The 20,770-nt window shown below is 51.5% G+C and overlaps 1 protein-coding gene across 8 annotated transcripts; it reads right to left on the bottom strand.

Annotated features, from left to right (window-relative positions):
• Positions 1-3,141: 3,141 nt before the first annotated feature.
• Positions 3,142-16,051, bottom strand: DMTN (dematin actin binding protein). Of its 8 annotated transcripts, XM_068973766.1 has the most exons (15): positions 15,972-16,048; positions 15,651-15,725; positions 14,756-14,911; positions 13,766-13,810; positions 13,327-13,426; positions 12,867-12,923; positions 12,464-12,616; positions 11,900-12,024; positions 10,931-11,036; positions 5,054-5,118; positions 4,859-4,907; positions 4,657-4,664; positions 4,407-4,472; positions 4,054-4,134; positions 3,142-3,929 (listed from the first exon to the last, which is right to left on the bottom strand). In XM_068973766.1, exons 1-15 carry the CDS (start codon positions 15,987-15,989, stop codon positions 3,816-3,818), a joined length of 1,218 nt encoding a protein of 405 aa, XP_068829867.1. In that variant the 5' UTR covers positions 15,990-16,048; the 3' UTR covers positions 3,142-3,815. The 8 variants fall into 8 exon arrangements, with proteins under 8 accessions (XP_068829867.1, XP_068829871.1, XP_068829869.1 ...); XM_068973770.1 differs by lacking the exon at positions 15,651-15,725 and having other exon boundaries at positions 15,972-16,051; XM_068973768.1 differs by lacking the exon at positions 4,407-4,472.
• Positions 16,052-20,770: the final 4,719 nt, after the last annotated feature.

Here is a 20,770-nt window from a genome sequence, read left to right as displayed (position 1 = left end):
TAGCTGCTATCTCTCAACGCTAGGAATGTGGCTGTTCGCATTTGTGTGTGCCATTATTTTAAATTATTTATTTATTTATTTCGCTGCATTGGGTCTTGGTTGTAGCATGATGGATATTCCTTGTGTCATGCAGGATCTTTCACTGGGGTACACAGGCTTAGTCACCCAGGGCATGTGTAATCTTAGTTCCCCAACTAGGAGTTCCCTGCATTGCGAGGCAGATTCTTAACCATTGGACCACCAGAGAAGTCTCTTGTGTGCATTTTTAAACCACCAAAATTTTGTAACTACTTATCTATGTAAACTACTTATCTATGAAGGAAACGGCAACCCACTCCAGTATTCTTGCCTGGGAAATCCCATGGACAGAGGAACCTGGCAGGCTACAGTTCACAGGATCTCAAACAAGTTGGACATGACTGAGCTCCTTATCTGAATCTATGTGAATCAGGATTTTGTTGATACTTTGCAACCAAAAATAAGAGTAATTTAGGTCCTGCACTTGTTGAAAGGGCAGTGGTCATATATAATCCCTGGCTTAAATTTTTTATATCCATCAAATAGCTTCCTTATTCTCATTGATTGATTTCATAATAATTGACTATAAAATTCACTTGTAAATGTATTCTAATTACTAATAGTAAGATCTAATTAAAAAAAAAGACTGGCTACTAAGAAGGTTTGGAAACCACTGGACTATATAATCACCAAGGTTTTATTTTAGGTTTTATTTTAGATCGCTACTTTGAGGGCTTCCCAGGTGGTGCTGGTGGTAAAGAATCAGCCTGCTAATGCAGAAGGTATGAGACTTTGGTTCAATCCCTGGGTTGGGAAGATCCCTTGGAGGAGGGCGTGGCACCACACTCCAGTATTCTTGCCTGGAGAATCCCATGGACAGAAGAGCCTGGCGGGCTACAGTCAGTGGGGTTGCAAAGAGTTGGAAATGACTGGGAGTCTGAGCTCACACACTCCACTTTGAGCTGCTCTAAATTTCTCGGGAACCTCAAATCCTTTAGGACCTCAAGTCCAGTTGAGCCCCTACTGTAAACATTTCCCAGAGTGCCCTGGGATCAAACATTCCTCCCACCTCTTGGTGCAAAGCATCCTGGGACCTCCTGTCCATCATGCTAGAACACGGTAAGCCTTCCAAAAACTCACTAAATACCCATTCCTCTCTCTGCTGCCCTTGGAGAGACAACTGTCTGTACTGGGAAAGTCCCAGCTTAGTGGTGAAGAAACTGGGATGTGTGTCTCCAGTCTGCATTCATTAGTTGCTTGTAGCCTCTAGTGAAAACTTCACATGAAATGTCTCTATTCCACAATTCTCTCATTCTGGAAAAGGATGAAAACAACCTATGTGTGTTGTTGACCTCACGAGTTTGTTAAGAGGATCAAACAACGTTTTGGATGTCACAGAACTCCTACCATTTAAAGCAATCACTCAGGGACTTCCCTGGTGGTCTAGTGGTTAAAATTCCGCATCCCCAATGCAGGGGGCTGAGGTTTGATCCCTGGTCATCCTGGTCTGGGAACCAAGATCTTGATGCCGCATGGTGCAGCTAAAAAGAAGTACATATAAATAAATACTCTACAAAATAAAAGTTAAAAAAAAGAAGTAATCATTCCCATTTGAGGAACTGTTATCCACTTTGATTTTTTTTCAGCTGAAGGGCCTAGAAACTCAGGGGGGCAGGAGAGTTGATTCAGGTATCAGGTACAGTCTTGGGTTCACACTCGGGCCCTCCTCCAACTCACCGGGTACTCTAGACTGCATACCTCTTCAGGTCCCCAAACCCAGGTTCTGATCCTGCTGGGTGATCTGGGCCTGCCCCCACCAGCACCCACAGCCAAAGTCCTTTTTCTGATCTTCCAGTGCAGTCTTCACCCCCTCCACCCACTCAAACAGGACTGTTCCCTGCCCAGTTGCCTTGGACGGTCCTGCCAAGTCAACCAAGTTACCCATTCTCCTTCAGCCTCCGCTTGACCCTTGTTCCTGCTAGATTTCACCCATCATTTCTTCACCCAGCTTCCCAGGTAGCGCTAGTGGTAAAGAATCCACCTGCCAATACAGGAGATGCAAGAGTTGTGGGTTCAGTCCCTGGGTCGGGAAGATCCCCTGGAGGAGGAAATGGCAACCCACTCCAGTATTCTTGTCTGGAGAATCCCACCATGGCCAGAAGAGCCTGGCGGGCTACAGTCCACGGAGCCGCAAAGAGTTGGACACAACTAAACACAACACCCCCCAGTTTTTCCCTCCTGACCCTCGACAATCAGCTCACTGCCCACTCACACACCGTTGACCTTTCCTGGGTGTTTGGCCTCCCCATTAAACTGTGGGTATCACAGGCCCGGAAGGGTACAACCATGTTGACTATTGATGAGCTTGACTGCCAAAGGCTACACTTAGGGCTTCAGTGGAGGACAGAGCCTTTTTTCCCAGCTGGCTCTGTATCACCCTCCAGAGTGTGACTTTCTGTCCCCTTGTCCATGCCACCATCGCTCAGCCCCTGAAGGAGAGGAGGCAGACAGGAACTGCTAGCCTGCCCCGGCTTTCCTGGGGCAGGACAGGGGGCGGGTCGTATGTGTGCCATCTCTCTCCCTCCTGCAACTCTGCCTTCCCACTTCCCTCATTTGAACCCTTGCTCCATGGCTTTTCTCAGCCTGGCATCACTTGTCCCTCCTACCCCGATCTGGAAGCTCATAAAGAACAAATAGATTAGGGGCCCCACTGAAACCTTATAATTCCAAGCACAGTCCCCCTCCCCCAGCATGATCACACACACACACACACACACACTGCAGAAAGGGATCTCAGGGTCTGGGCAGGAACAAAACCCAGACCCGGGCAAAAATATATATATAATTATATACACATGTGTATTTGGAGAGAAGAAAAGCTGGGAGTGTGATTAGGGTAGGGTGGAGAGTAAGGTGAGGAAAGCAGCTGGGGGTGCCCCAATAAATTACATTCTTTAGAGAGCGTGGTGGGGGGGGTGCACAGGCATGGGCAGAACCGGTGGCCAGGACTCTCAGCCTGGCTCCTCATCCCATCCAAGGAGATGAGTTCCGCCCAAGACTTGGATGCTAGAAGGCAGCATTCTAGCCAACCCCGCCTGCAGGCTGGTGGTGGGCTGGGGGTCTGTATAGGCGACATCTCCACTCTATGCCGCAGGCTTCTGGGGAAGCCACGGGGCTAGAGCAAGAGGCTCTGAAGCTTGGGGGTCACAAGGGCAGGGTAGGGCGCGAGCTGGAGGACCAGGTGGCCTCCCTGCTGGAGGCTGAGAGGCGGGAGGCCCAAGTGCAGGGGAACCTGTCCCAGGTGAGCTGCAGAGGAGTGCTTGGGTACACATGGGGTACTGGGGTGCTCTCTGCCTACCTGGCTGCTCCCCATCCTCACGGGACCTCCTACCAGGCCCAAGAGATCTTCCCACCCAGCAGACAGGCTTGGCCACTAGGTGCCATGTTCATTTCTCATCACTCTCTTCTGGGACATTCACGTGGGGGTGGGGCAGGGAGAGGATGCAAACGTTAACTCACAGGGAGTCCACACTGCATTTGCCCTGTACTGTGAGGACCAGGGGTGAGAGAAGGAGAGCCCCCTCCCCCGTCCCGGCTCATTATGGGGAAGAAAGTCCACATTCTACAACCCCAACAGGCAGAGAGAGGTCTTTCTTGCTCCCCCTCAACTTGGATGACGGAGCCAACCCCACCCCTGCTCCCCCCACCAAGAGATGATGCTCTGGGGTCTTGGGACCCCAGCTCCAGGGCCCGGAAGCGGCAAGGGTGAGGGTCAGTCATGGAGTGGGTGGGGGCCATCAGAAGAGAGAGGCCTTTTTCTTGAGCTCGTTCCGCTTCCACAGAGCCAGCTTGCCAAACTCTTCAGGAGACATGGAGAAGACCCTAGAGAAGTCTTCTGCTGACAGGTGCCTCTGCGAGGGGACACACGGGGGCAGTTTAGGGGAGGAGGCACAGGTGGGGCTGGGTCGAGTGACCAGGAGGTGGTCCTCCCCAGCAGGAAGCCCCTCACCCACCCTGCAAATTGTCCCTGCATACCTCCAGCCTCATCCGATCCACACCTGGAGGCAACTTGGTTCGCCCCCTATTGGTCACCACCAGCATTTCATAAGGATAGATCTGGGGGTTGGGAGGACAGGGGGGTAGTATTAGGCGCATGGAGGTGCCTGTCAACCTTACCCCTGCCGTCCCCCAGGCCCGCTTATCAGCCTGAAGGGGCCGTGGGGTCTCATGCCATCTTGCCATTCAGTTTCCGTGCTGCCCCTCCCAACATCAGCCCCGAGGACCCCTCAGTGCATTCACTTCTCTGGCTTCTCCCAAGCTGGCCCTCCCCCGCTAGAGACAGTTCTGTCCCCTGCCCACCACCCCCTGCCTCTGCCCCTGCCCCTCACCTTCTGCTCCAGCACACAGGGCAGGGAGTTCCCCCGGTCCATCCTCCCCCTCTGGCCCTCTCCATTCTGGGGAGACCAAAGCCGCAGTGAGCCAGAGTGCGGCAAGGAGACCTCCCCAGCCTTTTCATGTGCTTCTTGCGGCCTCACCAGGTGACTCCGTGGCCCCACAACCCCCTCCCCCAGCACTGCCAGTCTCCCCATCCATCCGTGACTTTCGTGGTCCACATGTTCCCCTGCAGAGGGCACTCACCTGCAGGCCTGCGGGAGAGAAGAGTCACTGTTCAGAGGTGGCTCTGAGGTTCAGCTGGAGGCCTGAGGTCAGCAGGCCTCCAACCTGCCAGTTCAGCCTCCCCCACCTCCAGCCACAGAGCCCTGCCCACATTGCACGCACAGGCTGCCCCTGGGGCCTGCCCAAGCCCCTTGCCCAGCATCACGTCAGCTCTGTCTCTCACCTGGGCTTTCAGCCTCACTCCCAGATGGGCTGAAGTCTGTAGACTGGAGCTGGAAAGGACACAAAAGGATCAGAGGAAATGGGAGTGTACTGCATCGTTCCCTTTCACCCCCTGCCCGAGTACCCCGTCCCTCACGGGCGGCCCCACATGCCCACTCTTCCCTAGCAACCTGTGAGTTCGATGCTGGGACCTTACCCGGCTCAGGGTGGTCCTGCCATAGGCGGGGAGGGAAGAAGATTTAGACGTTCCTGCGTGCAAGGCTGGAAGAGAGCAGGAGGCCCCGATTCAGTCCCTTTGGCCTGACAGTCATTCCTGAGAGTCATTCCTTGGCCGCCCCTGCCAGGGGCAGGGCCATGGAGAGGGGAATCGGGGGAACCCAGTGGAGCTCTTTTGCTTTCTAGCTCCTGCCTGTTACCTGCAGCAGGTGACAGCATGCTGCAGTTCTGAACTGCCCCTAACGCCTCCCCTTTCTTTAACGGATGTGAGCGAAATAGACATTTGGGCCAAAGGCCCAAGTGTTCAAATTCAGAGTCAGATGATGAGGTAAGTCATGTTTGACTCTTTGCGACCCTGTGAACCATAGCCCGCCAGGCTCCTCTGTCCATGGGATTCTTCAGGCAAGAATACTGGAATGGATTCCCATTCCCTCCTCCAGGGCATCTTCCCGATTCAGGGATCAAACCCACATCTCTCCTGCACTGGCAGACAGGTTCTTTACCACTAGCGCCACCTGGGAAGCCCCAGGTGATGAGGCTCACCATCATACAATGAACCTCTGGGATACAAAAATAAGTCTAAAATAAGTAAAAAGAATCGAATTATTAGTTTTATGTTTAGCAATGTTAGTAATCAAATTTCAAATGCCTGATGTCATAAAACAGAAGCAGTCATTCTCCCAGCACTGTCAGCTGCTAGATGGCACCGCAGTCACTTAGACTTGACATTCCCAAGTCAGACGTCACTTGCAATTAGACCTCTAATAATGTCACTAAGGGCTTCTCTGGTGACTCAAATGGTAAAGAATCCACCTGCAATGCCGGAGACCTGGGTTTGATCCCTGGGTGGGGAAGATGCCCTAAAGAAGAGAACGGCTACCCACTCCAGTATTCTTGCCTGGAAAATGCTATGGACAGAGAAGCCTGGCAGGCTACAGTCTGTGGGGTCACAAAGAGTGGGACATGACTGAACAACTTTCACTTTCACTTTCAACATCACTAAGCTTTCAAGAAATACATCTTATAATTCAGGAAAATTGGTTTTCAGTAACAGGTTTCCTAGAAAGCTTGTTTGGGCTAATCTCAAAATTCCTTCATCTCCAGAGGCTTGACATTGCTGGCTAGACATTGCATAGCAATTGTTTTGACCAGCATTTTTTTGTGTGTGTGCATGAAAGTTTAGCCTGGATAGACTCAAAACTGTGAGGAATAATTGTTTTCTTCAAACATTCTTATAAGATATGTTATTTGGAAATTTGTGAGAATAAAATGTGTTTAGGGCAACCTCGTTTTTTTCCTCTTGATACTCCTTACTTTTATATAGAGAATTGTCTGCTTACACAACCCCCAATAATTATTTTTAAATAGTATTTATTTATTTAGCTGTGCCAGGCTTTAGTTGTGGCCTGTGGGATCTGGTTCCCTGACCAGGGATCGAACCTGGGGCCCCTGCATTGGGAGTGTGGAGTCTTAGCCACTGGACCGCCAGAGAAGTCCTTCATTCATTACTGAAGTGCTTCACCTCAGTGATAGTGAGCATGCACTTCTCCCTTGATGGACCAGTAGAATTTCAGCCATAAGGTTTTCACTCCTAATTACTTCTCGATTATGTTTGAAAGTGACCATTAATTTCAGTGTCACCATTAAGTCAGAATGACAAGCCTGTTCGTAATTCTGCAATTGTCAAGGCTGATCAGCTATGCTGTAACCTACTCGATCATGTGACCATTGGTCCCATACAAGTTCAGGGATGCCAACAATGATGCTGACGCAGGCGTTTCGCTACTCAACTCTGCAAGGCCAAATGCACATTAAAGAGCTAATTTTGCCTGACTAGTTAATCCTGCTGAATCCAACCTCCGGGACATTTCTCTCTTTCTGCTTCATTCTTCAGGCCTTAACTATTTATTCTACATTCTCTAAAAAAGCCTACCATGACTCTTCCCACCCGCACTGAAATATCATCCAGCTGAAATATCACTTCGATGACCAGGTGGAGGTCCCAGCCATATATGAGCCTTAACAGTCCTTGAGTCCCCCAACCCAGTGACCTTCACTTCTGCTCCACAGCAGGCAACCCCTTCCAATGGTCAGCTCCTGGATCCTGTTGTCCATAGCGGCTTCACCTTGACATTGAAGCCTGGGTATCCCACTTTGGGGTCACAGTGCCCTTCTTTGTTTGAAGTTTTCCATCAGCCACATTGCTGGCACAGCTGCTGGTCAGTTTCATGGGGCCTCCAGCATCCGCATCCCCCACTCTCCCCTGACCTTCAACCTGTGACTGGGCATATAACCTTGAGTATTTTGGATTTTCCTGGTGGCTCAGACAGTAAAGACTCTGCCTGCAATGCAGGAGACCCAGGTTCGATCCCTGGGTTGGGAAGATCCCCTATAGAAGGGAATGGCAACACACTCCAGTATTCTTGTCTAGAGAATCCCATGGACAGAGGAGCCTGGTGGGCTACAGTGCATGGGGTCCCATAGAGTCGGATACGATTGAGCGACTAACACTTTTACTTTCACACTTCCATCCACACTTAGCAGCTCATCTGGGCACTTAGTCCCTCAGCACCTGCCTTACAAAACTCTAACCCTGGGACTTCCCTGGTGGCCCAGTGGCTAAGACTTCATGCTCCGAATGCAGGAGTCCCGGGTTCGATCCCTGGTCAGGGAACTAGATCCCACATACTGCAACTAAAGATCCTGCATGCCACAATGAAAATCGAAGATCCTGCCTGCTGCTGCTAAAACCCAGCATGGCCAAATAAATAAATTAAATACTTTAAACATTTAATATGAAGGAAAAAACTCCTCTTGTTAAAACACAAACAAACAAAAAAATCTAATCTGCAACAACCTTGTGCTCCCCTTCAGCCCACAGGCTATGGGAAGCACCACCCTGTGTGGCGCTCAGAGCCACCAGGGAAGCCCACCCCATGTGGATGAGTATCACTACAGACCCTAAACCCTTTACCCAGTTCCCATTTCCAGCAGAAACTGTTCTGAACCTTCACCACTCTCACTGAGCCTCACCCTGAGCTCAGCGTGCATGTGGGTTAAGTCGCTTCAATCATGTCTGACTCTTTGAGACCCAATGGACCGTAGCCTGCCAGGCTCCTCAGTCCATGGGGATTCTCCAGGCAGGAGTACTGGAGTGGTCTGCCATTCCCTTCTCCAGGAGATCTTCCCAACCCAGGGATCAAACCCAGGTCTTCCACATTGCAGGCTGATTCTTTGCCCAATTTCTCATGTGGCCTGCTCCCAGGTCCAAGTCCCAGACCCTTTCAAGGTCAGCCTCCTGCATCCTAAGACTGGGTCTCTTTCCCCACTTCTTCCCAGCCAGTGCTCCCAGGAGAGCATAGTTAAGTGCTCCTCAAACCCTTAAGCCCTCGGTGAACCTTGTTAAGCCCTCGGTGCCTGTCCTTCTCTCCTCTCTGTCTACACAATGAGATTTTTTTCTCATGGTCCCATTACCATATATAAGCTGAAGATTCTACCTGAGCCCTGACACACCCCTCAAGCTTCCAACTCAGTCAAACTCAGCATCCCACCTACATGCACTTAAGACCCACATATCCCAAACAGTGTCTTCACCTTTCCCCTGACACCTGCCCCAGGTCTGTCACTACCCAGAACCCAAGGCAAAACCCCCCACTCATCCCTCCCTCACTGCCCAAATCCAATCAGTCACTCAGTCCTGTTGATTCCAACTCCTCTACAGACCTTCCTCGGCTTATGATGGAGTCACGAGCCCATAAACCATTGCAAGTCAAAATGCATTTAACAGGGCTTTGCTGGTGGTCCAGTGTTAAGGAATACACTTTGCAATGCAAGGTATTCTGGTTCAGCCCCTTGTCCGGGAAGATTCCCACATGCTACGGGGCAACTGAACTCATGGGCCACAACTAATGAGCCCGTGAGCCTCAACTACTGAACCCATGTGCCACGACTACTGAAGCCCACACACCCTAGAGCCTGTGCTCCACAGTAAGAAAGGCCACTTCAATGAGAGGCCCTTCCACCACCAGTAGATTAGCCCAAGCTCGCTGCAACTAGAGAAAGCCTGCATGGCAATGAAGACCCATCACAGTAAAAAAAAAAAAAAAGCATTTAATACACTGAACCGACCAAATATCAGAGCTTAGCCCAGTCAACCTTAAACGTGCTCAGAACACTTACAGGAGCCTACTGCTGGGCAAAATCCTCTAACACAAAGTCTATTTGACAATAAAGTGTTGAATCGCTCATGTAGTTTACTGCATACTGTACTCAAAGTGAGAAACTGAACAGCCCCCTGGGGTTGTTACGTGCACGGGTTGTTTCCTGTCTTGATGGTGTGACTGACTGGGAGCTATGGCTCACTGATGCTGCCCAGCATCTCAGGAAAGCACTGTGGGACTTCCCTGGTGGTCCAGTGGCTAAGATTCTGGGCTTCTTGAGGGCACAGGCGCGGGTTTGATCTCCTATGCTGTACAATGTGTCAAAAAGAAAACAAAGTCAAGAGAGCATCATACTGTACATCACTAGCCTGGGAAAAGGTCAACATTCAAAACTGGATGTACAGTTAGTTTCTCCTGAATGCATATTGCTTTTGCACCATTGTAAAATTGAAAATTTTTAAGTTCTGGGTTATTACTATACAGACTGTGTCTGTATAATTCTCAAACTCATTCCCTCTTCCCTGGCCTATGAAAATCTTTAGCTTTTACCCAGACAACTGGGAAGGGTGGCAGATTGTCTCCAAAGATGGCTTGCAACATCATCTCTGAGCCTGTGTGCCCTTGGGTGGCTCCTCTCATCAAGAAGCAGAATCTCTTTCCTCTCCCTTGTGTCTGGGGGGCCTGATGACCTGCTCTGACCAGAAGAAGGCACTGGAAGGATGCCCTACAGCTTCCAAGGCCAGGCAGTGAGAGGCCTCAAGCTTCCAGTTTGGGGTTCTCAGATCTGCCCCCCTCCTCTCCAGCCACCATGTTGGAAGGAAGCCCAGGCTAGTCCTGGTGATGAGCACTGTGGCACCAAAGCCCTGGCCACTCCACCACAGGCTCTGTGCTCTGTAGTTCCAGATTTCCAGAGGCCCTCTCCGCTGGCTGCATGTTTGCTGCTCCTGGCCTTTGCTCCCACACCATCCCTGGGATCTTCACTGCCCTTCTCCCCCACTCACTGTGTCTCATTCTGCAAGACTCCAACTCTGGAACCCAGGCCCTGTCAGCATCCTTTCAAAGAACTCCAAATATAGCTCTCATCTCCCAGCACCTGCTATGCTGTGCTAAAACCCATTTCCATGTTACTTCTCCCCATGCCCTGAAGCTACCAGAAGGCAGCACTATAGTGTTTTACTCTTTATATCCCCGGGGATCAAGAATATGGTGAAGTGTGAGTTGCTCACTCAGGTGCGTCCGATGCTTTGTGACCCCATGGACTGTAGGCCACAAGGCTCCTCTGTCCATGGGACTTCCCAGGGAAGAATACTGAAGTGGGTTGCCATTCCTTTCTCCAGGGGATCTTCCCAACTCTGGGACAGAACCTGCATTTCCTGCATCTCCTGTATTACAAGCAGATTCTTTACATTCTGAGCCACCAGGGAAGCCCTAAGAACATGGTAGACACCCAATAAATGCTCGTTGAATTCAATGAAATATGCTAATTCTGTTTTAACTGATGCCATTTTTTGTCATCTCATTTTGTTCCATAGCTGGTGCTCTTGCCCTAAGGAGAGTGTGAGCACCCTGGGCCGGCACCGGAATCTTCTCCCTCTCATACACCCACAGTAGCACAGGGCTGGGCACGTGACAGACTCAGCAGAGTATTTGATTCATGGTCTAGCCAGGTGATTCTGAGCCCCCTCGATGACACTCACAAGTATGGAAGGGTGTCCGGTCGGGCAGAGAGCGGGTTTTCCTCCGAATAGGCAATGACTTTTCCATCTCTTCTTTCAAGATCATCTTTCCTAAGTTGGAAGTAACCTGCAGAAGGAGAAGGGAAGATGGATCCAAGGCAGCATCAGTACTTATTTGTTTTTGTTTTTAACTTTTTTGACTGCATTGCATGGCATCTGGGATCTTAGTTCACTGACCAAGGATTGAACCCGTGCTCCTTGCATTGGAAGTATGGAGTCTTAACCACTGGACTGCCAGGGAAGTCCTGATACTTGTTTCTCATCTCCAAAAGGTTTGGAGTTGGTATAGCACAGGCAGGAGTGGGGACAGAGTTCCTGAGGGGCTGGTTGGTAGCCTGGAGCCCATGGAGCCTGTCCTTCTTGTGGGAAGCTCTGCCACACTGGGTCTGGTCACCCCTGAGAGCAAAGAGTCAGAGCTGCTTGATCTTACCTCTGCCCCAGGGGCCTCTGTATCCCAGGCCACAATGCCCAGAGCACAAGCCCATGTCACCAACAGTAGCCTTTCTCTGACTCCCTGGACCCCCTCTCTCTGCATGGAGGCCAGCAGTCTGCTCACTCCTTTCTCCTCATCCCATGAACTACTGTGGCTGCTGAAGCCTAGCACTGTCCACGCCATCCTTTTCTGTGCCTTTGGTTCTAATCATAAGTGGCGTCCCCCACAGTGACATGCAATCCCTGTGTCCCTGTCAAAGCATAGCCTGACATCCTGGCAAAGAAGGGGAATTCCTCACATGTTCTGACCAGCATGCTTTTCAGACATGAAGTCACTCAGATCAGAACGGGACACTGGAAGGATGCCCCGTGGCTTCTGAGGCCAGGCTCTGAGAGGGCTGGTAGCTTCCAGTTTTGGGTCTCGCTCCTCTCCAGCCGCCACGTTGGAAGGAAGCCCAGGATGACATAGGGAGGCGGGCGGGGGTCTCCAGATGCTACCTTACTGAGTTCCTCTCTCTGCCGCTCCCTGAGAGCCTTCATCTCCTCCCCGGAGTCGTCATCTTCCTCCTCCTCCTCCTCCTCGGCCCCTCTCCTCGACGCCTTCCGCTTCCTCCATTCTGTCTCTAGGGAACACAGGCAAACAGGCACATCAGTCAATCAACCACGCACTCAACTCGCATCTCTCTAGGGCTGCACCTTGAAGGGAACACTGCAAATCATTAAAATAAAAGCAATGTTTTCTAGTCTTGCAGTGAAGATGCAAGACACATGCTCATGAGACTTAAAAGTCACCAGGGACCAAGACCTCGTCTCATTTCTCTTTCTCTTTCCAGAACTCTCATCACAGAGCCTGGGACGCAGTAGAAATTCAACAAATATCTGTTAAGCAGTGAAAGAAATGAACGGAAAGTGAATGAATGACTAACAATCAGGGTCATTTACACTGAGAGGGATGGGGATGCTGGGTTCATGTAGGGGGTGGGAGTGGGTTCCTGGGGCTTCAGCAGGGCTTACAAGGCAGTGTCTGGGCCTCCCTCTCCCCTCTCCAGCAGTTTCTCCTACCCACAACAGCCAGTGATGGGGGGCACGGCCAGTAGTCCGTTTCGATCTTGGCTGGCTGGTTGGGGTCGGGAGGCTGGGCTGCGGGGAACTTGGAGGACTCGATGATGAGGTCCTCAATGGGGTGCTTGCTCTGAGGGCTGCCTCCAGTGGACTCTGCAGGGGTGGGGGGGAGGTCAAGGTAAGCCCAGGCATACCCTGCCCAGCAGGCCACCTCCCACCTCAGCTTCCCACTTGCTCACGTCTCCCTCTTCACACCTGTAAGATCGTGGATACAAGAGCAATACACGAGGAAGAGAACAGGGCATGTTATGAACATCTCTGCCCCTATGGCCCTCCCACCCTCAGTGCAGCCTCCCAGCAGGTGGTGGGAACAGGGGTGCTGGTCCGTCAGGGGAACCCTCACCTCTCTGCTTGTAGATGGGGGGCTTCTTGTAGATATTGGAATCTGGGCGAGTGGTCTCTGTGGAGAGGGAGTAACAGTGGATGAGAAGGAGGTGGTGACGATAGGAAGGGATGACAGTGATGATGACGGGAAGGCTGGGTCAGAGAAGGGGATGGAGACATGGATTGGGAGGAGGTAGGAAGTTCTCAGGGGCCTGCCAAGAGCCAAGACAGAACTGGAGATCCTAGAATTTATCCCTCCCTCAGGGATTGGGATGTTTCACACTTTTCTGTCTGGGTGGGAGGGAAAATACAACAGGTCCACTCTCTCTGGGAGCTCTGCCTGGGTTCCAGCATTAGCCAGTTCTGGTGGTGTGCATATACTCCAGAGAATAGGGGACTGAGAGTAATGCAATTGGGTTCCTGAAGGAAAAAAAGAGGTCTTAGGGCAAGGATGTAGCCATGCTGACAGTGAAACCTACCAGGATGGTGGAAATGGGGCAGGCTGGTCCGGGGGGTCCCAGCAGTTCTGGGGGCTGGAGCCTGAGAGATGGTTCCAGGAGACCGGCTCTCTGCCCACACCTGCAGAGCAGAAGTGCGGTTCCCTGCAGCTCCCAGGCCCCCACCCCACCCCTTCCACTATCTTGGTGCTCCCACCCTAGCAGCCCACACGCCCCCAACCCCAGGGCAGAGGAGGGCTGTCCAAGGACTTGATCTACTAATGGTGCCTGATCCAGGAGAAAGGATTAAATGAGATCTTGGGTCAGACACAGATGGACCCAGAGCTGGCCAGTGACAGGACAAGGTCCACTGATTCCATCACCCCCTAGGTTCTGCCGAGCCCAGCCTCGATGTGTGTGGGGCAGGGGCTAGCCCCATCAGAGCAGGGCTGGACCGGTGTCAGGCGCGGGGCAGACTCACCTCTGGGGATGGTGGGGGGGATGTGGATTTGGGTGACAGCGAGCGCTGTGAATGGAGAGGAGGCTGGTCAGAGCCACAAGGGTGGGATTAAACCCTCGTCCCTAAGGCCCCAGGTGGGCCACTTCTTCCCCCGCGCCCAATCCTGCAATTGCTCCGCTGATTTCTGGGCCTCCTCTTCTCTCTCAGTCCTTGCCAGCTCTCAGGGCTGGCCTTCCACCCTCTCTTTCCCGAAGAGGGTCCTGAAACTTTCCCGAGGACCCATGAAGAAGCAGAAGAAGCTGAGGATTCTGGAGCAGTGTCCATGTGCTCTGAGGGCCAGCTGAAGGTGGCTCTGGCCCTGATCCCAGAGCCGAGCAATGACGGGAAGGGACAAGACCCACAGTATCCAGGATGGAGTCGGGGCCCCTCACCAGGCTTAAGTCTCCCCATAGCCTGGCCGTCTCTCTCCACTCAGCCATGACACAGCCCCCTTCTCCAATACAGTTTGCAAAGTACCTGTCCCGAGTTATCTCATGCATTTACTACCTGGTGAGGTGAACGGGCGAAGGTATCACTTCTATTTTGGAGGAGGGGAAACTGAGACCACACCATCACACAGGTCACACTCAGCTAGGACTTCTGGCCTCCAAGTTCAGGCTGCTAAACTCGGCCTCTGAGCTGCTGGCTTCTGCATGCTTTCCACAAATTTGCTCACTTTCTGCCCACTCGCGCCCCATTCCTGCATGATCCCACTCTGTGGTGCTACCACTCAAACGTGGCCTCTCCTGCTCTCCACCTGGAACCGGCCAGAGGCCAGTCCATCTCTACCTGCTTTGTAGTACAAACACTCAGTCACCAGCTGAGTGGTGATTCCCGTGCACAGGTTCTCCTTCTTGTTTTTGCATCTGGCCTCCAGGAAAGAAAGTGTGAGAGGGATCCTGCCCCCCACCTAGTGCAGCTTGGGGAGCCCTTGCCCCGAGTCCCGTCCAAGAGGACCCTCCCACCCTTTACCTCCCGGCTTCTGGGCAGCTCCACATGTTCCAGCAGAGAATAGGTAAAATGGGGCTCATATATCATGAGGTCAGGCCTCTCGATGTCCAGGATGGCCTTGTCCTTGGGGATGGCAGCCAAGTCCTTATAGCCCAGCACTTGATTGTCCATCTTGGCCTGAAGGGAAATGGTACCCATGGAACAGAGGAGCCAAAAGCCTCATCTAGAATACTGCCGTTATGAGCCCGATTTCAATTTATTAGGAAGAAGATGGGCAGCCATGATAGAGATCGGCTCCTATAAGTTAACATTTCTATTGTTTTCATTCTAAAGGTTTAAAGTGAAAGTGTTAGTCACTCAATTGTGTCTGACTCTTTGTGACCCCATGGATTGAAACCCGCCAGGCTCCTCTGTCCGTGGGATTCTCCAGGCAAGAATACTGGAGTGAGTTGCCATTCCCTTCTCCAGGGGATCTTCCTAACCCAGGAATTGAACCTGGGTCTCCTGCATTGCAGGCAAATTTTTTACCGACTGGGCCACCAGGGCAGCCCCTAAGGGGTTTTCAGTTCAGTCGCTCAGTCGTGTCCGACTCTTTGGGACTCCATGAACTGCAGCATGCCAGGCCTCCCTGTCCATCACCAACTCCAAGAGTTTACTCAAACTCATGTCCATTCAGTCGGTAATGCTAGAGTGATCTTAAAACAATGATAGTCCTTCACCTAGCACTTTGGATACAAGGAGACAGGACCAGACCAGCAGGAGGGGGTGCATGGAATCTTCTCTGGATCTGGGGCTTTCTCTGCTCGCCAACCCTGGCAGGACCATGGTCCTCTGAGTGAAGCTGCCCAGCACACAGCCTGTCCCCGACTCCTCCCTCCTCCCAGCCTGAGGACGCTGGTGGCCAACGGGTACTCACCACGATGCTGGAGGGAGAGCCGGGAACACTGGAGTCTCGGGAGGAGCTGACGCTCCCAGGGGAGGTAAGTGGTTGCTGGGGAGAGCGAGAAGGCAGGCAGGTGGGAATGTGTGTGGGTGTCAGGGCCGGGCTGGAGCAAGCGGGCTGGGGTAGAGGAGGGCTTCCCTAGGCCTCCGGGGCCCCGGGGTGCGGTGCCATGGGCAACCACCAGGTGGCACCCTTGACTCCCGGACCTGACCCTCTGCAGGGAGCCGGGACCCCACCGCGTGCCCCTCTGTCTCCAGCATCCCACTGCCCCTGCGTGGGTGCAGCCCCGCGCACCTTCTGCAGTCGTTCCATGCAGCAAGGATGTGGACGGTCGGATCACTCTCGGGATCCTGTGCGCGAGAGGAGACGACGCAGGCGTCAGGCTCTGTCCGGCTCCTGGGCGCTGCGCGCTCGGGGCCGCGAGAGCAGAGAGGGCGCTCCGCCAGGCTGTGGCGCCCTCATCCCTCGGTGACTGTCCAGGCTGCTGGGCGAGTGCAGGGCCTGGAAGGGGAGGGAGAACGTGCCAGCCGGGGCTGTCGGACCCCGCAATCTCCTGAGGGCGGGGGCGAGGACAGCCCTCTCTGGCTCAGCTTATCTCCGGGGAGCAGGGCTTCGGCTTTCTCATTTGCTCAGCCCTCGGGGACAGCGAGCCGCCTGTGGCCCTCGGCGAGACGGGAAAGCGGACAGGCTGCACTTGTTTTTAAGCCATTGTTCTCTCGTTGGAAAGGAAATGACGGCAAGGGTCAGCCGTTCCCAAGGCAGTCTCCACATCCCTTCTTCCTCACACCTGCCCTGCCCGGCCTGTGGTCAGTTTCAGGCCCAGGGTTTCACTCCCTTGCCATGACCTTTCCTTGGCTCTGTTCTTGGGCCGTTGCCCCTCTCCTTCTTAACCTACTATCAGAGGTACCACACCCTCTCATAGCCCAGAAAGGTGTGGTGGTTTTTTTTGTTTGTTTTTATTTTTTTGCCCCACATTATGGCATATAGTATCTTAGTTCTCCCACCAGGGGATGGAACCCATGTACCTCGGGCGTTGGAAGCACAGAGGCTTAACTTTCCCTGGACTGACAGGGAAGTCCCCTGCCACCCCAGAAAGTTTTAACACAGAAGGTCTTAGTAATACTATGAGATGGCTACAGCAGAAGGGAAGCACAGAGTGAAGGCAACTTGGTGGGAAGCAGTCAGACCACTGACTGGGAACTGTCTCACTGCCCTGGGTAGGATCCCTGCCCAGTGGAGAAGGGAAGGAGCCACAGCCCCCTGTGCCTGTCCCGGTACAACAGGCAATCTCACTTTCAGGCATTTGGTAAAGCACCCTGGGGACCAAGGCCACATCCCAGTTCCCTATCATCTTCGAATGCCTGAGCTGAGGCTGCCCTCTGAGGTACTACTTTGCTGTAAGCCAGAGCCCCCTGGTTCAGCAGGAAAGCCTCCGGGCTGGATCCTGGGGAGCTGGGTCCTATCTGCTGCAAAGATTAGGAGTTCCCCTTTGGGCAGAGCCCAGATCTGCCTCCTCGGTAACTCCCTTAGCAATCCTCCCATCCTCCCCGCACACCCCTGGACCAAACACATAATAACCATTCATTTAATGCCTGGCTGAGTTTCCAATGTGATGGTGACAGTGAGACTGTCTTCCAGCTGCTGGCAGTAAGCCACAGGATGAGAAAGCTGATGGCTACAAAAGGTACAGGGAAGAGGCAGCAATCATGTAGTGGTTAAAAGTGTGGGCTCTGGACTGGAGTGACTGGGGAGAGGAGACTCGGCTACTCAGAAGCTGTGTGACCTTGAGCAAGTTACTTACCCTTTCTGTGACTCATATTCTCATCTGTAAACCGGACGATGGTCACAATATCTGTTATAGGGTTGTTCTGATTATTAGGCAAGTTATAACATGTGATGTGTTTGAAATATAAATTCTATGTAAAATGTTAACTATTATGATGTCTATCGGAGAAGGTAGTGGCACCCCACTCCAGTACTCTTGCCCCCTGGAAGGCTGCAGTCCATGGGGTTGCTGAGGGTCGGACACGACTGAGTGACTTCACTTTCACTTTTCACTTTCATGCATCGGAGAAGGAAATGGCAACCCACTCCAGTGTTCTTGCCTGGAAAATCCCAGGGATGGGGGAGCCTGGCGAGCTGCCGTCTATGGGGTCGCACAGAGTCGGACACAACTGAAGTGACTTAGCAGCAGCAGCATGATGTCTATCTCCCTGAGGACTGATAAATTTAGATGGCTTTTTTATAGCCACTCTTTGCCACAGAAGGTCATGAATGACAGGTCATTGGTGCTCCCAGTCTTATCTGTTACTCTATATCAGGCCATTCTATTTCTCACTGTCTCTCCACCACCAAACTGCCTCCTTGGGCATAGGCAGCTCACTCCCACTCCCCTGCTTTTGTGCATGCCCTTGAACTATTCTCTTCTTCCAGATCCCACCAATCCTTCAAGGGTCATCCTTAACACTTCTCTAGGAGACCTTCCCAGTTATTCTAGTCCTCACTGATAAACTACTCTGAATTCCAGTGGAACTTAAACAGAGACCATGTAACTCAGTCCTTGATTATATGTTGCTTGGTATGTATTTTTGCCAAATAGAATGACTGCTAATTTCTACAATAATAATAGCTATTATTTGAATACTCAAGCTGGGTTGTTTTTTTTTTAAGCTGGGTATTTTGACAAGTGCTTTACAAGAATTATTTTGTTTCATCCCCCTAACAACCTTATAAGGTAGACCTGTTTTACAGGTGAGAAAACTGAGGTTCAAAGAGGTTACAACTTGTCCAGCGTTGTGGAGGTGAAAATGACTGTGTCTTCAGCACTGGCATGATTCATAGTGCCTTCCCAGTACTGTGTCAGGTTCACGGTGTGGACAGACTAGCATTTGCCACACTTCTTAAGTCTTTTTGGAATTTTAGAGTCAAGCATTTCTAAGATGAGATTCTGACCATCAGGGTTACACTAGGTATTTGGTGCCCATGGAAAGACTTCATTCCAGAGCTTCATCTTACTCTTGCTTTCTTAATACTTACTTTGTAATGCTTTTAACTAGGTGTCTGAGGGCCAGAATAAACTCTAGTATATATTCAAAGAGCTATTAGCTCCTTCTCACTCCTCTTTCATGTTTACCTTGTTAACAGACAGTATCAAAATAGCCATACACTTGACTTAGTCCTAGAGGCAAGCACTCATCCATCCATCCACCTACCCTTCCACCCATCCACCCATCCACCTACCCATACATACATACATCCACCTACCCACCGGGTTGTGTATTGTTTTATCCATCCATTCACCAAATACTTTCTGAGCACCTACTCTTCAATGACCACAGACCATTGTGGTCTTATGGAGAATAGAGTGATGAGTCAAAGAAGCTAAGCTGCCCCTCCAGAAATGAGGCCATGTGTGTAGATAATACCCATGCAAACAAACAGTTACATATGCCAGATAAGATAGTATAAGCGGTGATACAATGGTTAGAGCTCTGTACTCCCACTATTGAGGGCCAGGGTTCAATCCCTAGTTGAGGGACTAGGATCCCACAAATTATGAGGTGCAGCCAAAACAAAAAAAGATGGTATAAGGGGCTGTGAGAGGTCACAGGAGAGAGGAATCACTCCTAATGGAGTATCAAGAGGGGGGAATAAAAAAAATTTCTTCGAGGTGTTGGTGGTTTTAGTCGCTAAGTCACGTCTGACTCTTGCAACCCCATGGACTGTAACCCACCAGGCTCCTTTGTCCATGGGATTTTCCAAGCAAGAATACTGGAGTCGGTTGCCATTTCCTTCTCCAGGGGATCTTCCCTCCCTAGGGATTGAACCTGCATCTCATGCATTGCAGGCAGATTCTTTGCTGACTGAGTCCCAAAGAAAATCCTTTCTTTCAAGAGGAGGTATTTAAGGCAGCCCTTGAAAGATGACTAATTGGAGATCCTGCAAAAACTAAAAAGGGACCCTTGGAAGAGAGAGCAGCATGATGGAAAGTGGAGACACGGGGAAGCACTATGTCTGCCTGGGGACAGCAAACATGGCTGAACTGTGGAGCTCAGGAGGTTGAGACAGTTTTAGGGCAGGAGGCTGGGGACCAGACTGTAGATGCCTTGAGTTAGACTAGAGGATTCTGAATGTATTCCGTGGGCAACTGGGGCTATGGAATGCTTAGGAACTTTTTTTCAAAATGAAGAAGTGATAGATCTAAGCAGTGCTTTGGGGAAATGAGTCTGGCTGCAGACTAGGAGATGAATTTTCAGGTCCACAGAAAGACCAGCCAGGAAGTTATGGCAGCAGTCCAGGCAGGGGATGGTGAGGCGCTAGACTTGGGCCTGGGGCCGAAGAGGCAGAATGTGCAAAGCAGAACTGGATCTGGAAACCCCACCAAAAGGAGGAGCAGATAGTGACAGGAGAAGGGGAGGCAATGAGTTCACTTCTTGCCAGGTTGATATTGAGGTGGGGGCAGTAGCGGGAAACACAAATTTGGGAGCCATTTGAGCTAGAGGTGGTAGTCTGCACGTGAGGTTGCCAATGGAGAAAGAAGATCACAAATAGCATTCTAGGAAGTACCTAGAGGACTAGAAGAAAAAAAGGATCTGGAGATGGGAGGGCAAAGACGAGGGCTGGGGGTATACCTAGTGATTCTTTGTATTTCCTGTAAAGGACCTAATAAACAGTGAAGGTGCAATAAATATGAGAGAAAGGGTGGTGTGTGCTCATGCTCAGCCGTGTCCGACTCTTTGCAACCCCACGGACTGTAACCCGCCAGGCTCCTCTGTCCGTGGAATTTTCCAGGCAAGAATACTGGAGTGGGTTGCCGTTTCCTTTTCCAGGGGATCTTCCCAACCCAGGGATGGAAGCCCTGACTCCCAAGTTGCCTGCATTGCAGGCTGATGCTTTACCACTGTGCCACCTGGAAAGAAAGACATTTGGGGAGGGAAAGAGGGGTTGAGAAAGAATGTCATGAAGGAACTTCCCAAGTGGTCTGGTGGCTAAGACTCTACATTCTCAAAGCTGGGTTCCTGGTCAGGGAACATTCTACAGCTAAAGATCCTGCATGCTGCAACTAAAACCGTGCAGCCAAATGTATATATATA

Source organism: Capricornis sumatraensis, chromosome 6, assembly GCF_032405125.1.
Source record: "Capricornis sumatraensis isolate serow.1 chromosome 6, serow.2, whole genome shotgun sequence".
In the NCBI taxonomy this organism is placed as follows: Eukaryota; Metazoa; Chordata; class Mammalia; order Artiodactyla; family Bovidae; genus Capricornis; species Capricornis sumatraensis.
This window is presented reverse-complemented; position numbering and strand designations above follow the sequence as displayed.